Below are 15757 nucleotides of genomic sequence, written 5' to 3' on the forward strand. Positions count from 1 at the left end.
TTTTCAGTCTTGCTTTTATCTTGCTTCTTTCCTCCGATGATGTATGTGTGACGTGTTGCTGGGAGGGTCTCTTTCTGTCCCTCGGTGGTCGCAGAGATGAAGGCTGTATTGTAAGCTGGAATTCCTGAAACTTAAAGCTGATTAAGCAAGTAGAGAAGGAATGAGCAAGGGTCTATTTGCCTATCAGCTTAGATAGTGACATAGTAACTTCTTGTTATCTTGAGTTATTTGATCTTCAGTGAACAAAAAATAGTTAATGTTTATCACAATTCCCCCATTTCTCTTGTTCTTACTTATTTTTGTTCACTGTATCTTTGCAGTTCTTGTCTAGCTAACTCTAAAGTTTTTAAATTTTCTTCTTCAGGTATTTGATCATACTTAGTCTTAAGAAGCATAAGATGTGCCGCTTCCAGCTAGCTTTTCACTATAGTAATCAGTTTATTAAATATACATGGTCTAAAGTCTGCTTGCAAATATTTATCATGCCCTCCCCTGGATGTCCAGTCAGAGGCGATTGTTTTACAGCCCTAATATTTACAAAAATATTCTCCAGGATAATTACAATATCCTTTACTGTGATTTGAGCTTGGGCACATGTAAAATCCCGTTAGGTTTAGTACTTTTCTACAATGATTTATGTTGGTCAGATCACACAATCCTACTCTGAAACTGGGTGCTTCTACAGTAGTTACAGTTTGCAAAATCTTATTGTCATCCCATCGCTATAGTGACCATTTAAAGGGTTGGTGTGGTAGATTGTTTAAGGCATTAATCCCTCTTAAGTATAACATCAGCAAAAGAAAAGTAATCGGCTGGGTCACGTGGTGAGCATCATTGGGGGCATAGGAATGGGAGTATATTTGAGGATTGTTCCATTTCATAGACCGCAACCTGTCTCTCTGCCCAGGGTCCTTGCTCTAATTCTTATTCCTGAGGCAATTCCTCAAATATTGTTTTGTTGTCCCACCCCTGGGGTTTCTTTCCTCCACAGCTTTTTACCCCTCTGCCTTTCCCGTCGACTCGGTTGCTTCGAGCCACGGGGGGTACCATCTTCTCGGCAGCAGGGATATTCTTCAGGAGGTCCCCGGGGGCGACTCTGTTGCCTCTTGACATAGGAATCCCAGTTCCGATACTTAACTGGGGGTGTATCACACCGGATTCCCTTTAGGCGTGTGCGGCAGGTGCAGTCAACAATTTCAGCTATGAACGGGATGGGTTCATTAGGGTGATAACAATAATATTTTGGTTCAATCCCTAATGCAAAAATCCTCTACAACTCTTCTGATTCTTCTACTAATCCCTCATATTTAACTTTATATTCTAGAATCCAATCAGTTATGTTCTGCTGCAATACCCAACAGGGGCTGCAAATTCCTCTAGGAGGGGTTCCTCGCCTACAATGACTCCACCACCTGTCCCCGCAGATTTTACAAATATAACAAACAAAGGGATAACAATTGCACTCTGGGTCTCTATACTTTATCTTAACATCAGAGTTACAAATTAATCTTTCCTCCGTGTAGTGTGGTTCTGGTGCATATTCTACACGGTGTCTATTCATTGATGATCTCTCCTCTGGATCCGTAACTTCAGGTCTCCAGGATTGCTTGTCACTTGCAACTCAGGAGTCGGTTTGCTCACTGGCCCTTTAATTCTGCTAGCATGGGTCCCTTTCTTTTCTGCTGTTCTGACTGCAGTATCTGTAGTAAGCAATACAAGGTAAGGGCCCTCCCATTGTGGGGCCAAGGTTGCTTCTTTCTAGGACTTTATCATTACTCAATCTCCTGGTTGCACCTGGTGCAGTTTCAAATGTAGTGGGGGTCTCTGAGCTAACCTTCTCTTATTCTATAGGTTTTCCCTATATTTCATTAGGCTGGTAATGTATACATTCATATTTTGATCCCTCAACTTTGGATGATCTTGCGGTTCTTCTATATTGTAGGGCATTCCATACAACATTTCAAATGGAGATATTCCCATATCCGATCTAGGTTGTGTCCAGATATTAGCAATGCTAATGGTAGGCATTTTACTCATGACAGTTTGGTCTCAATCACAAGTTTGGTCAATTGTTTTTTAATTTCTCCATTCATTCTTTTTACTCTTCTTGAACTTTGGGGGTGCCAGGGGGTGTGATAATCCTATTGTATTCCCATTATTGCTATGGTTTCCTAATTATTTTGGATGTAAAGTGGGGGCCTCTGTCCGAGTCAATGGTTTCCGTGACCCCATATCTGGGAATAATCTGCTCTAATAGGGTCTTGATCACTGTTTATGCCGTTGCCCTTGCCGTAGGGAATGTTTCTATATAATGGGTTAGGTGATCCACTATTACTAATAGATATTTATACTTCCCAGTCTTTGGTAACTCAGTAAAGTCTAGTTGGATGTTAGCAAGTGGCCGGTATGCTGTAGGTTGTCCCCCCTATTAAGGTTTTTCTTAAATTGGCTTTATTTACTTTTAGGCAGGTAACGCACCCCCTCACTACCTGCTTTGCCAAGTTATCTGCCCCAATACACATATGTTTGGTGGCGAATTGATCTACTAATGCTTGTGCCCCCCAATGTGTTTTGCTATGTATTCTCCTCATAATATCCATAGCTATGGATTTAGGCAGTACAGTTCTATTATCTTCTGGAAGTTGCCATTCTCTTTTTGGGTCTTCTCTCAACCCCATTCCTTTCATCTTTTCTTCTTCCTGCATAGTAAAACTATATATCTTTTGCAAATTCCCTCTGCTAATCTTATGCTCTTTTCTTTTAGCCTTCGGATCTTTCTGGGGGTAGATTGTGACATCTGCAAAGCAGCCCTTCTTGCTTCCTGATCTGCTGCATTATTTCCCCTGCTTTTAAAATCTAATCCCTTTTGATGCCCTTTCAGGTGAATAACAGCAATTTTCCTAGGTCCCCTCAAGGCCTTCAGCAGTTTCCTGATTAGATCCTGGTGAACCAGGTTTTTTTCTCTGGGAGTTTATCAACCCCCGTTCTTCCCATATTTTCCCAAAAGTGTGTATAATCCCATAGGCATATTTTGAGTCAGTATAGATGGTACCTGATTTATCCTTCAACAACTGCAATGCCCGCAGTACAGCATAAAGTTCACAGGCCTGCGCCGACCAAGATCCACTTAGAGGGCCTGATTCGATAACTGCAAGTCCTTCTCCCCCAACTATTGCATAGCCAGAGACCCTTTTTCCATTAATTACTCGCGATGAGCCATCTACAAACAACCTACCCCCCTCTGGGGAGATGGGGTACTGTTTAACCCTTATCGGTGTCTCTGGATCTTTAATGATTACCGAGAAGGGGGGTATATTCAACCTTCCTACACTATCAGGAGTGTACCATACTTCTGAGTTAATTTTTTTCCTCATCCTCTACCCTCAAGGGACAGAGTTTTATTTTGATTTCCTCATTTACTACTTCTATATTAATACCCATTTCTATAATTAAGTCTCTCTCTAACAAATTATAATCTGCTTCTGGTACTAGTAGAAGGTTCCCTATTCTCATTTTGGACCTCAATTCCACCAGTACATTCTTAATAACAGGGACTTTAAAGGGCTCCCCCTTCGCCCCTACCACTTGAGCAGTTTCCTTTGATATTTTACATCCTTCTGGTAGTACCTGGACTGTCGATCGCTCAAACTAAAAACTCGAATTCCTGCTGCTGAGGACCTATTTTTAATTTTATCAAGGGCTCCTGATGTTTCCGTGTCCCCAGCAAATGAAGCCCCTGACTCTTTCAGTCCTCTTTGAAGACTCTCTCATCCCTCAGCCGCTTCCTGCAGATTCTCCGAAAGTGTCCTTCATTCCCACAGTAGAAACATACGCCTCTATCCTTTTCTCTACTCGGAGAACCCCTCCCCCATTTCTCTGGGCCACTTGACTTGTTTTGGGAGGGGCATCAATTCTCTTAGTCTCCCTTACTGCTGCCACCATCATTCTTACTTGTCTCTTGTGACTCTCTTCATCTCTTCTCACACATACCTTCTGTGCTTCTTTCAATAGCTCATCTAGGTCTCTATTTTGCCAATTATCTAATTTTTCTAACTTCTTTCTGATATCTTCCCACGATTTAGCCACAAATTGTGTTTTTAGTAGTGCTTGCTCTAATGGTGTCTCAGGATCTAAGCCCGAGTACATTTGCAGGTTTTTTTTTTTTCTCAAGCGTTCTAGCCAATCCGTAGGTGTCTCCTCCTTTTTCTGTCTCTCATTAAATGCTTTGTTGATGTTCTGCCCCCTAGGCACCGCTTCCCGGATCCCCTGTACTATTATCTTTCTTAGATCCTGCATATTGATTCTGTGATCCTGCTGCTGATGATTCCAATTGGGATCCTGCAAAGGCCACTTGGTGTCTGCTAAAGGTCCTTGTGCATGTTGTGAATCTCGTATCTGCATCCTCGCTCGTCTAATCATATTTCTTTCCTCGGCCGTGAAGAGAATATTTAATATGGCTTGCAACTCGCCCCAAGTATAAATACTGGGTCCCAAAAATTGGTCCAGTCTCTCGGCCACCCCCAAAGGATCTTCTAGGAGGCTCCCCATCTCCCTCTTAAATTCCCGAACATCCCCAGAACTCAAAGGTACTGAAACAAACCCTATCACTGGGTGAGGTCCCTGGCCCCCCCCCACAGGCATTTCTCTTAGGGGATATAGGTTATGCTGTCTAGCCCGACCTCGGGTTATGGGTCCCTGCACTTCCTCGGGGGGCTCGGGATTACTCCCTGCTTCATGAGGCTCCATTGGAGGTGCATCCGGAATCTGGGGGTTCTGAGGGGGTATGTAAGGAGGTGGGATTAGTAAGGCTTCTTCCTCTTTACTCCTATCTTTCTTTTGTCCTCCCTCTTTGAGGGGAAACAGGAGCACTTCACCCCCAGGTCTTGTAACTCATACATTAGCATATTCACTTTCTTCTTGTCTAAAAGGAATTTTAGTGTTTACTCACAAGTTGAGTTTTTGCCTCACCCAATCTTCTGATGATCCAAAAATAGGCTAAAAAATATTCCAGGAAATCTCCTTTCCACCCCATACTACCACACAATAATGGATCATTTTAGCTTTATCTTTACCCCCTGTGTTAGGGTAATGTTTCCAATTGTCTAATATGAACCCCAGTGGGCTATCTGTTTTATGGGACTAGAGGGCCTGCTCTTCCCCTGTCCCATCTTCTGGAGTGCCCTCACACAAGCGTGGTGCGGAAATCACTCGCTTCCCCTTGTTCGTGGCTCACGCCCTCTCGGGCAATGAGAACCGCACTACTGAGGGTCCACAATCACTTGGAAAATCCGAGCTGCCGGTTCTCCTCTCACACACACACACACTCGCAGCACTCCAGGATACCCGACCCAGACCGAACGGAATCTTCCACACAGATACTCACGCGTCTTGCGTCTTCGTCCGGACCTTTGTGCACAAAGTTTATAGGGTCTGCCGGCCTCCTTTGCCTAATGCTTTGAATTTAGGTTTGTCGGTCCAACCGAGACAGGAATTGGGTCTACCAGGGCCACCGACTGATCGGCGGGGCGCCCCCCAGGCAGAACCAAAAGTCCTATCTTGCAGGTGGATCCGAGTCACGGCACCAAATTGTAATAGACTATGAACACAAAGAAAAGTTCCAATAGGAATTTATTACATTACAGCAGGCAAAGCAAAGGCAAATACAGCGCTGGACGGCAGGGGAGTCTTGCTCCACCAACTGCCGTGAATTGGTAGATTTTTCAGTCTTGCTTTTATCTTGCTTCTTTCCTCCGATGATGTATGTGTGACGTGTTGCTGGGAGGGTCTCTTTCTGTCCCTCGGTGGTCGCAGAGATGAAGGCTGTATTGTAAGCTGGAATTCCTGAAACTTAAAGCTGATTAAGCAAGTAGAGAAGGAATGAGCAAGGGTCTATTTGCCTATCAGCTTAGATAGTGACATAGTAACTTCTTGTTATCTTGAGTTATTTGATCTTCAGTGAACAAAAAATAGTTAATGTTTATCACACTTTTGTTAACGTACTCTGTCTGCAGTAAGGTTATAGGCAAATGTTTACTCTGCAAACAGTTGTGCCTGTTGAAGATGTTACTGCATAGCTGTAGTTTGCTCCAGTTCTGCCACGGAGGTGACTACTCCAGTCAGAAAGTGAAGCAGATTCATGTGATTGCTCTGTAATGATCCCCAGGGAGGGAAAAAAAAAAAAAAAAAATCCAAGTTTGCTTAAATGGTTTAAATAGGTGATTCAAATGAACTCTGCTGGGTTTTTCCTCTCTCCTCTCAGAGCAGGCATTGTTCACACAAAGCTTTTTGCCACACACACCAGGATATGAATAAGCCAATCCATTCCTTTGTCTCTCAAATGTAGTAAGTTTCCATCTCCCTTTTGTCAAAACCAGACATTCTGTTGCTTTTATGAAATCAGGAGGAGAAAGAATATATTGCATGCAGTCAAACAGGAGGCCTTTATACTGTAGCACAAGTGCGTGCCCATCTTCATGTGTACATTTTTTTCTTCCACTCAAACTGTTGACTTTTCAGATTGGTTAAGTCCCCCAATTTTGTTTATTCTGTTAATTTCTTGTTGGGCAAATGTATTCATAGTACTAAATACTGAATCCCACTCAGAAAAAAAAAAATTGTCAGTTTTTCTGGTTTCCACCTCTGCAGTGAAAACCCAGTTGTGAACACTAAATGGCTCCCTATAGAAGAGCAGTTGATTAAGTTGTGTAAGAGATAGTTATGTTGAGATTATGTCCACAAATGCTTGTGGTGAAGCTGAACGAGGAAAATTTTTAAAAATCATCCAAACTCTACTTGTTAATGTATCTTGTGATGCATTATGCTTTTTATTCTCTCCCTGCCCAGCACTTGGTCACCACTGAGGGCAATAAATGCTTTCTACATGAAAAGAAAGCTGAAGTTTGCAGAATGGTTTTGAGAATACACCCACATGATTATTTCTAACACTTCCTTCCCTATACAGAAGTTTACAGTTAAAAAAATGCAATGAAGAGAGGGTTCATGGCTCCTCTAAAAGCATGTTTGAAGTTACTCTCAAATGACTATTGAAATTCTACTTGTTAGTATTGCCCATCTCTGATTTATCTAGAATTATTTCTCCAAAGCATTTTCTTCCCTTCTCCTTCCTTTTTTCTAACCAGAAGGTTATAGACCAGGTCAGAGTGGGAAGGAGCAGTGTAGTTTAACACAGAAGTCTGGTATTTTTGTATTTCTGTCCAATTGTAGTAACAACCCTTATGTTAGAAGAGTGGCTTTTACCTTATTTGCTGGTAGCGAGTGAAACTGCTTAAGGAAGAGGGATGATGCAAATCTAGAAAGGCATTTCAGTAAAACATTTAAGTATTAACTAGAGCCAGAGTGCACTGTTATTTAATATACTTTCATTTAAAAAAGGCAATAGTGTAAGATTGTGTAACTCCTGAACATTTTGAATTATGAGAATACTTAAATTACTTTCTTTTCAGTTGAGACTAGATATCAGATCCACTAACTCAAAATGCCTCCAGTTTTGGGGTTTTTTTTTCCCCCTCTGCTAGTGTTGGCCTCCTGCAAGCTATAAACCAAGGTTTTTCATAAACCCCCACACAGCAAATTTCTCATGCAAGTATTCTCAGTGGCATAATTAAGAGGGGGTTATGCAACACAAATCAACATATCTACTCATGGGAGTAAATTTTCATGCCTGAGGATTTGCAGGTTTGACACTTGTGTGAGCAGTGTCCGCAGCACTGTCCTACCTGCTCTGAAATCTGTGCGTTAGCCCAGACATTATATAGATATTTCACTAGTTTTCAATAGAACTACTGTCAAAATGAAAAGAAAAATAAAACTAATGGTTGTCTACCTCCTTTAAAGTTGCAGAAATATTATAAACACTTTTCATTCAGTTATTGGTGTTAAAGAACTGATGCTCATTATGTCTTGTGTTTTATCTGGAAACAATAGGAAAGCCTGACCAATTTTTTAAACAATTCTTTAGGTATTGTTGTGAAAAATTTGTGAAAAATGCCAAGTAATGGGTCTTAGCGATAAGGACAAGTCTGCTTTTTGGATTTGTGTAACTGTACAATGGCCCTTCAGGCTCTGTGATAAAACTAAAATATGCTATGTATATGTATTTTTTTTCTTTTTACTCTCAAACTGTGCATTGCTCACCACTGCCAGCCTGTCATACTTAGTTTGTGATCAACAGTATGTGTGGCAAGGTCCTAGCACTGAATGCTTCCCCCTCAGACTGACTTGTCTCTGTTATCGGTTTTTTTACTATTACAGACTTGCAACACCCACTTCAAATTCAATGTAATAAAATGCAAATACAAGAGAATCAGCTAAATGGCATCAAACCCTTTATGTAAGATTTCTGTATTCCTATAAAACCGATGTGTGGAAGTTTCCGGGAGCTGGTGTAACTTGGGTTTGCGTAGATGTGGAACATTTTGAGACAGGTAATACACAGATCAGGAAAAATACCATGAGCATATTTTCTGAGTTCAGGGCTGGGTAGGCAGGAGCAGGGGTATGCAGCTGCTGTCTCGGGCAGGGGCATGTGGACCACTAAAGCTGTCCAGGAACTGTGCTGTTCCTTTACGTTGATGCCTTACTTTGAGCCAGTAACTGCTGGTGATAAATGAGTCCTACCCTGCTTGCATTAATTTGGATTAATTTTCCCTGTGCAGAGAGTGCACTATACTGTTACCTAGTTCAGAACTGTGGCTGGAGCAGTTGTTAAATTTATAGCACTTACTGTAAAACAGACTGGCTAGACCTTTTAGGAACTCACATACAAGTTGCTGACAATGATTAAACTACCATTGTAAGCATGGCTTTCAGAAACAGAGGAGGGGTAAGATTTTTTTTTTTTTTTTTCATGAAATACCAAAGTGACCTGTAGTTAGCAGTGAGTCACTTTCAGGTTGGAAGAATCTGTAGAGGATCACCTGACAGTCCCTAGTAATTGACGTTTTCCTTATTGACGAGGATACTGGCCTAGAGCATATAAATACTGCATTTGGGGTTAACAGTGAGGACAAAAGTGTTGTAGGCACATTGGAGGACAGGACTAGAAGGCTAACTGATGGGGGCAAATGTAGGAAGCGACCTTAAAAATATTGTGTAATTTAATAATGAGAACTGCAAAGTACAGCGCTTTAGTGGGCATAATCAGCTGCACAAATCCGTGGGGAAAAACGTCTGGATGAGGAGCAGTTCTTTGCAATAGGTGTAGCCACTTTGAGGATCATGTGCTTTGAAGGAAGGAGGAAAGAAAGGAAAAGATCTTTGGACATAGAAGGAAGTTGCAGCACAGGAAATAAGGAAATTGTTGCTAGTCCAGTTGGTAGTTGTGAAAAGCAACTTCATTTGCTGTAATGAAGACCTAATATTGATGTTGGAATACCTGGACATAAAGACAACATGCAACAGGTGATGGGTCTGCATTGCCAGAGGTTTTTAAGAAATAATGGACTGACAGGAGCAGTTTAGATACAGTTGATTCTACTTCAAGGACGAAATTGACTAAGTGACCTCCTAGAGCCCAGTTTGATCAGACTAGCATTTATACTGGATTTAAATTATAAGGCTAAAGGAATACTTGTGGAGAAATGATTTTCGCTTCGTTTAAAAGCTGTATTTTAGTCAATGTTTTGTAGTATAATCACACTGGAAAATATACAGGTGCTATGATTCCAAGCAGCAGCAATTATTCAAAAAGTCACTGGAAGTGCACAGATTTTATCCCTCTGTCAATCAAAAATAGCAAATTTCTTGTGATTTTTCCACTGATTTATTACTGTACTTTGTCCCCCACACCCCCCCCCCCCCCCGATTTTGGCTTTGTTTTAATTTTTCACCTAGTCCTACTTTAATTGCAGAAAGTTGTTGCCTTCTGCTAACTAGAAATAAACTAGGCATGTGTCCTCAGTTCTCCAGAAGTCTGTTACCTTTGTGAGAAACAAATCGCACAGTGGATCTTGATTTTTGATACTTCATACTCTCTGTGCTTGGGTTCTCTGTGTTTGTTCCACAGGCACATAAGTGTCTCTAACACTGAGCTAAACAAAAGCAAGGAGCATTTTGCCCTTACACGGAGGCAGTTTGCAGTAGCTGTGCAAGCACTAATGCATCTTGCCTAGCACCCCGAATGGATTCAGGCGCATCAGAAAGCAGTTGTGAAGTACTGTCTGTGACCATGGATCCTGTCTCGAAGCACCCTCTGGAATCAGAGCTCAGACGATTGTAGTGAAAATAAGCAGCCTGGCAGGTTTCCAGCTGATGAGTTAATGCTGCTATAAACTTGAGTAGTTCCTCTCTGAGGCATGCAGAAGGGTGCAGGCTCTGGGAAGGTAGCCAGCAAAGTCAAAGAACAGACGGCAAAGCTAAAGGCCAGCCTCAGGGATTCACAACGAGTTGTCTTGGAGGTGAGTTCCTCCCTTGCCAGAAGCCCTTCATGTAGCTTCGGTGGCAGGGCTGGACATCAGTAAGCAAATTAGGGTTCTCATTCAGTGCAAAGGCAGCCTGCCTTCTGGGAGCTTGTTTAACACAGCTTGAGCAAAGGTAGCCGTGCCCAGCACTCAGGCCGCTCTGTGACTGGCTTAGCGGTACGGGTGCTGCAGAAAGCCCAGGGTTCTCAATCAGCGCTGGCTCAGTTCATTGAGCTTGAAGCTGCGGTGAGGAGATTTAGGTTTGAACTCAGGTTACCACTTCACTCTGAAGCCTAGACATGGAAGTCACCAAAATGTGACAGTGAATCAGTAGAGCAGCAGCTCTACTGGTCAGATTTCATTGGACAAATGGAAACATGGGTGCTCTCCTTTCTTTAAAGGAAGGCTAGCAGCAAGAAAGCTATTTTTGTTTGCAATTTCTGTGAAGTGTTTATGCTGTAAATACTTTGAGCAGAGTGGGTTTTGAGGGCTTGGGAAAGTGTTTCAGTAGTTAACTGTGCAATAGGAAAGATGTTCAGCTGATGGTGGTTCTTGCTGTGAGGGCTGCTGTTGCAGCAGACAGTGGGCAGATTCCTCCCCAAATACACCTTTTCTGATAAAGGACCTGTCTACTGTGTCCCAATGCCTGGGGTTTGGTAGCACTTTAGTGGTGTTTGTCCTTCCCCCTGGTGTCCCAAGATCCCAGACTTCCTGCAGGCTGGGGGATCTGAGGGACAGGTGAAGTGGTGCAGGAATGTTTAATTGACACAGCGCTCTGTGTTGTCATTGTGCATCAATGCCTGTCCTATCTTGTTCATAGAATACCTAGGGCATATCTGTATCTACTTCATTAATATCAATGGCAAGAGCTGTGGTTGGACATTACAGAATTAGCAATATCTCCCTCTTGAGACACCCTGAGGGCCCAGAGAATCAATACCCTTATGCAAATATCTGGCTTTCTGTTCAGAGCTTTGGACTTAGAAGGAAAATAATGAGTTTTGGGTTGATTTCTATAAAGCTAATGCAAAGAGAGGTCTTAAGAAAAATCAGCTTTCGCTGAACACTCTAAAGCTGTATTCAGATGGGAGCAAATCTAAGTGATCAAAGTTACACAGCACAGCCCACTGCACGTTAAGCATCGCTCAAGTGATAAACATTCTTATGCAAAAGGTAGAAATACTATAGAACCTATAATTCTACAAGCATGATTAAACATTAATCTGAGAGGGTGCTCTTCACACGATGGAATATTTGAAGCACAGTCAGTGGCTGAAAAAGCGTTCTTGTCTGGAGTAGAGATTTTGTACGATACCCATACAAGTTTTATAGAGCCAGGTACAGCTCCACGTTTCCCTTCTTCCACAGAGTCTTGGATTGCTGGGGTAGTGTGAAGAATTGCAGTAGCAACCTGGCTGATGTGTATTTTGAGTTTGGTTTGCTTCTTCCTTTTTTTTTTTCTTTTTTTATAAGCCAGAATTCCAGGTGGTGTACTTAGTTATACCAGAGCAAACACACCACAACTTGTTTTTTTAAAGAAAGAAACAAGTTTCTGAAGTGAAAGGGACATAATCAAAACAAAGCAGTGATTTGTTTGATAATACAGAGTAACAAACCTTAAATAGATCCATATGTGGAGAAGTTGGTTACTTTCAAGGTTCTCTGAAAACAAATGCAGTGAAAGCATTTTACTTTCAAGTGTTTTGTTTGGTTTATTTTTCATGGTAATACTGCAGACTAGTGTTATTTAAAGTCTTTGTTTTCTGTTAAACTTGCTTGAGTTTTTTTTGTTTTAGGAATAGAAGAAGCAAAGTAATTTCTTATCAGTTAGAAGGCAAGCTAACCGTAGCAGCTGTTGATGCTACAACAGCTATTGTAGGCTCAGCACCATGTGATTCTCCCAGATATAAAGGGCATTCTGGCAAAATTCCTGTACAATGACCAGTGTGCCTTATTAGAAATTTGAGCAGGTGGGGTCAGGGATGGAGGAAATGGAGAGCGATCTGTGAGCTGTACTACTCTGATAAATGACTTTTCATCCTTCTGGATGCTCTTTATGCTGTTTGCATTGCCTCTGAATTTCTCTGCAGGCCCTGCTTGATATTTTTGCTGTAGATACCTACTGCCTACTTTTTGTTCAGGCAGGACTGTAACAGTGATTTTGATAACTCTGCTTTTTTTTTTTTCCTGACAAATGCAAGTTGATGTGCTTAATTTTTCTTTACTCCCAGATTTTGACCTTGGGAAAATAAATATAATCTCTTATCTGGATTGTCAAACTCAGCTGTGCTTGCACTCTTTGTTTTCAAACACGCGAGTAAGGAGACAGGAATGACAGTGAACACACCTCTCCCCACACCTGAGATAAGCTGGATACCTCCCTGCTAAAATCATCCATCCAGGCCGGGCAGCTTTCCAGTAAAGATGACACGTGCCCACCAGTGTGATAGCAGCTGGTTTCAGGAGGTGGGAAGATGAGGGGTGTGTGAAAAAAAATGCACCAATAGAAATATCACTTTGGTTTTCTGCTTCTTGAAAGTGTGTGAAGAACAGGTAATTATGAGCGACTGTATTACTAAAGGTCTTAGTCCAAATCCATTTAGCCTAGAAGAGTTCCATGTTTGTTAACTTTGGAAAAGCTGATGGTTTTTGAAGCCTGAATTAAAAAAAATTAAAAAAAAAAAAAAAAAAGGCAACACTAAATTGTGTAGTGAGCAGTCCATGCAGTGCACTGAATGTTATTTCTGGAAGTAATTCCGTTGATCTTTTTCTGAAGTTGGTCGCTGATCACAGACCGAGGGGTCAGTCCTGGCTCACTTTGCAGTCGATCCATAAGCAATGCTTGACGAGTGTCTGAGAGATGCTGTGCTACATCTGCTTGTGCTTTCAGTATGCAACTCTCTGTTCCCTTCAAAGTCATCTGGCAGGGTGCAAAGCACCGTGAGTCATCCTGGCACTGCTGGAGTGTGTAACTACAGTCTCTTAGCTAGGTGCAAGCCAGAGCCTGGCTTTTATCCAGTTTGGATGCGGAGCAGGACACAGAAACACCCATTGCGCTGTTCTGTCTTAGGTGGGTGGATAAACTGCAGTATGAAATCGCACCAGCTGCATGTGTTCCTACGAGGCTGGAAGCTCTGTTAGGAGTGAACATGTTCCTGGGACACCCCAGCTCTGCTCCAGAGCCAGCCGTGCAGCACTAAGCCAGGGCACCTCTTTCTCCTGGTGAGGAGCAGTGCTGTGCCCAGTGTGCTGGTGGTGCAGCCATGCTCTGCTTATAGCGTGGCTCCAGCGCCTGTGCTAATGGGCATTGCGCCTCTCACTCTGCCAGTAGCTTCTCTGAGGTTTTTTCTAGCCTCTGAAGTTTTAATGGTGGAGTCTGGATCACCTCTAAAATAGAAATTTGGACAAAAAGGTTTTCCTGAGGGAAGTTTGAAAGACAGAAGCTTTACTATAAAACCTTTCTATTCTCATTTTTGGAATCTGCAGTAAGCTGTTCCTGATATTATTAATTCTTCTGGCAGGTAGAGTTAATTTATGTATTAGTCTTCATGCTGCTGTATGGATTATAGATTTAATTATGGTCCAGGTGCTCAGAGCTTTGCCGTTCTTCTATATGTTAAATATAAAGAAAAAATAAGTTGAGTAATTTTTTGGCTTACTGAATAAACGTAAACACTTGGAAACTGCCAGTGTATAAATAAATAGAGGATTTACTTTGCAGAGAATGTTATTATATACTCCAGGGTATTCTGCTTTGTGGGGAGGATTAGTGCTTTGCATTATACTGGGACACACCTTTTCATAGCTACTACTCTATGCAGCAGAAGCTTAAAAAGTTTTCGTAGAATTCCTTGTATTTCCAAATTTTCTTTTGCAATTACAGCTCATTACTGGGGGCCAAAGGTTGGTTTGAGTTAACAAGAAAGGCTCTCTGATTGCCTAGTAGGTGTGAATAACCTACTTGTAATATTCCTCTCCTTCTACTTGTAGTATTCTTCTCCTTCTGAGTTATTCAGTCTTTTCTGCCTGACACAGTTTTATTCACAGTTCTTGAACATTCTCGTACTGCAAAGCTCCTTAAGCATGTTTGTTTCTTGTCCTAAACCAGTTTTCCATTTTGCTTGCTCCTAACATATATGAAAATTTAATTTTTGATTGCAATTTAGTTCCATGAAACTCTTTCCATAACTGTTTGTTCACAATCAGGCTGGATACAAGACCTATGAAAAAACCCTTTTTTTACTGAGACTTCATGGGATGTTTGGGCAAGAGGAAAGTACATGAGGTATGTTAAATAACTGGCACTTAATTCTCTTCATTCCTCTTTTGTTTCTACATTTTTAATTGCTGCCTTTCTGCTTTGTGGCCCTGGGTCAGAGAAAGCCCGCCTTTCTCACCTTTTCCACCCGTGTGTGTTTAAATGCTTTTCCGAAGGGAGTGTGAATTGGCCTTGTTTCAGCTGCCACTAAACATCACTCGACAGAGCCTGGGGGATAGTGTGCCTGTGTGACTGCTGCAGAACTGGGGATGAAAAAATACTTAAGACTATACTTCTTAAATATGTTTCACTCTTAGAAGATGCCATTTATGCATGCAGTAGTATGAAATTTTCAGATGAGGGTCAACTAATTTATTCTTGCAGTTGTCGCCTTATGCTTCTTCTAATTTCTGGGTCAGAAAAATGCGTGTCATGATTTCATTTTTCTTTTGGGTGCCCCAGGTACCCTCAAGAGTCTGTTCTCCCTGAGACACAAATAACATATTTGATGCATCTCCTGAGGAAGCAGCCAAAAGTGCATGTTCTGACCTCATCTTTAAGCCTTTCCATTTCCTTTACTCACACTTAATGAAGTAACTATCACGGCCATTAAAGATAATATTGTAAAAGTAGATTATGTAATTATTGTAGTTGTACTGGTTTTAGTATAAAGTCAAGTATTGATTCAGATTCTTTATTTTGGCCCAGTATGGCAATGCCAGTTTGCTGTGATTGTTGGATTTGGAAATCCATGTTGCTTGTTTGAGTTGGCTAGGGAGTTTGTTCTGAGGAAATCAAATGGTTTAGAGCACTTTGATACTTTTGTTTGAGAAAAGAAATTAATTTGCATTGAAAAGACCCTGTTTTAATGTCTCAAAAGTTTTTTCTTTGTTTCTTTGATGCTTAATACAGGGGATCATTTACAAAAGTTTGCCAGTATCCCTCACGTCAGTTGTGGTCCACTGGTATTGATGCTATGGAGAGGTGTGCAGTTGTCTTTTAGATATCACTGGTGTGAATGGATCTGCAAGTGGGGTCTGATACTTTTTGTAAGCTCTCTTGATGCGCTGCGCCGTTTGAT

The 15757-nt window shown here is 41.6% G+C and overlaps 1 protein-coding gene across 2 annotated transcripts in view; it reads left to right on the forward strand.

Annotated features, from left to right (window-relative positions):
* UBE2E3 (ubiquitin conjugating enzyme E2 E3) overlaps positions 1–15757 on the forward strand; it is a 66355-nt gene that overhangs the window by 8884 nt on the left and 41714 nt on the right. The window contains exon 3 of one of the 2 annotated variants that reach the window (XM_040069867.2): positions 14625–14703. The exons of the other annotated variant lie outside the window; for it this stretch is intronic. Within the exon in view, the coding sequence (XP_039925801.1) occupies positions 14699–14703 (5 nt within the window). The 5' untranslated portion in view covers positions 14625–14698. The remainder of the gene's footprint in view (positions 1–14624; positions 14704–15757) is intronic. 2 annotated transcript variants of the gene reach the window in all.

This window comes from Hirundo rustica, chromosome 7 (genome assembly GCF_015227805.2).
Source record: "Hirundo rustica isolate bHirRus1 chromosome 7, bHirRus1.pri.v3, whole genome shotgun sequence".
Taxonomy (NCBI): domain Eukaryota; kingdom Metazoa; phylum Chordata; class Aves; order Passeriformes; family Hirundinidae; genus Hirundo; species Hirundo rustica.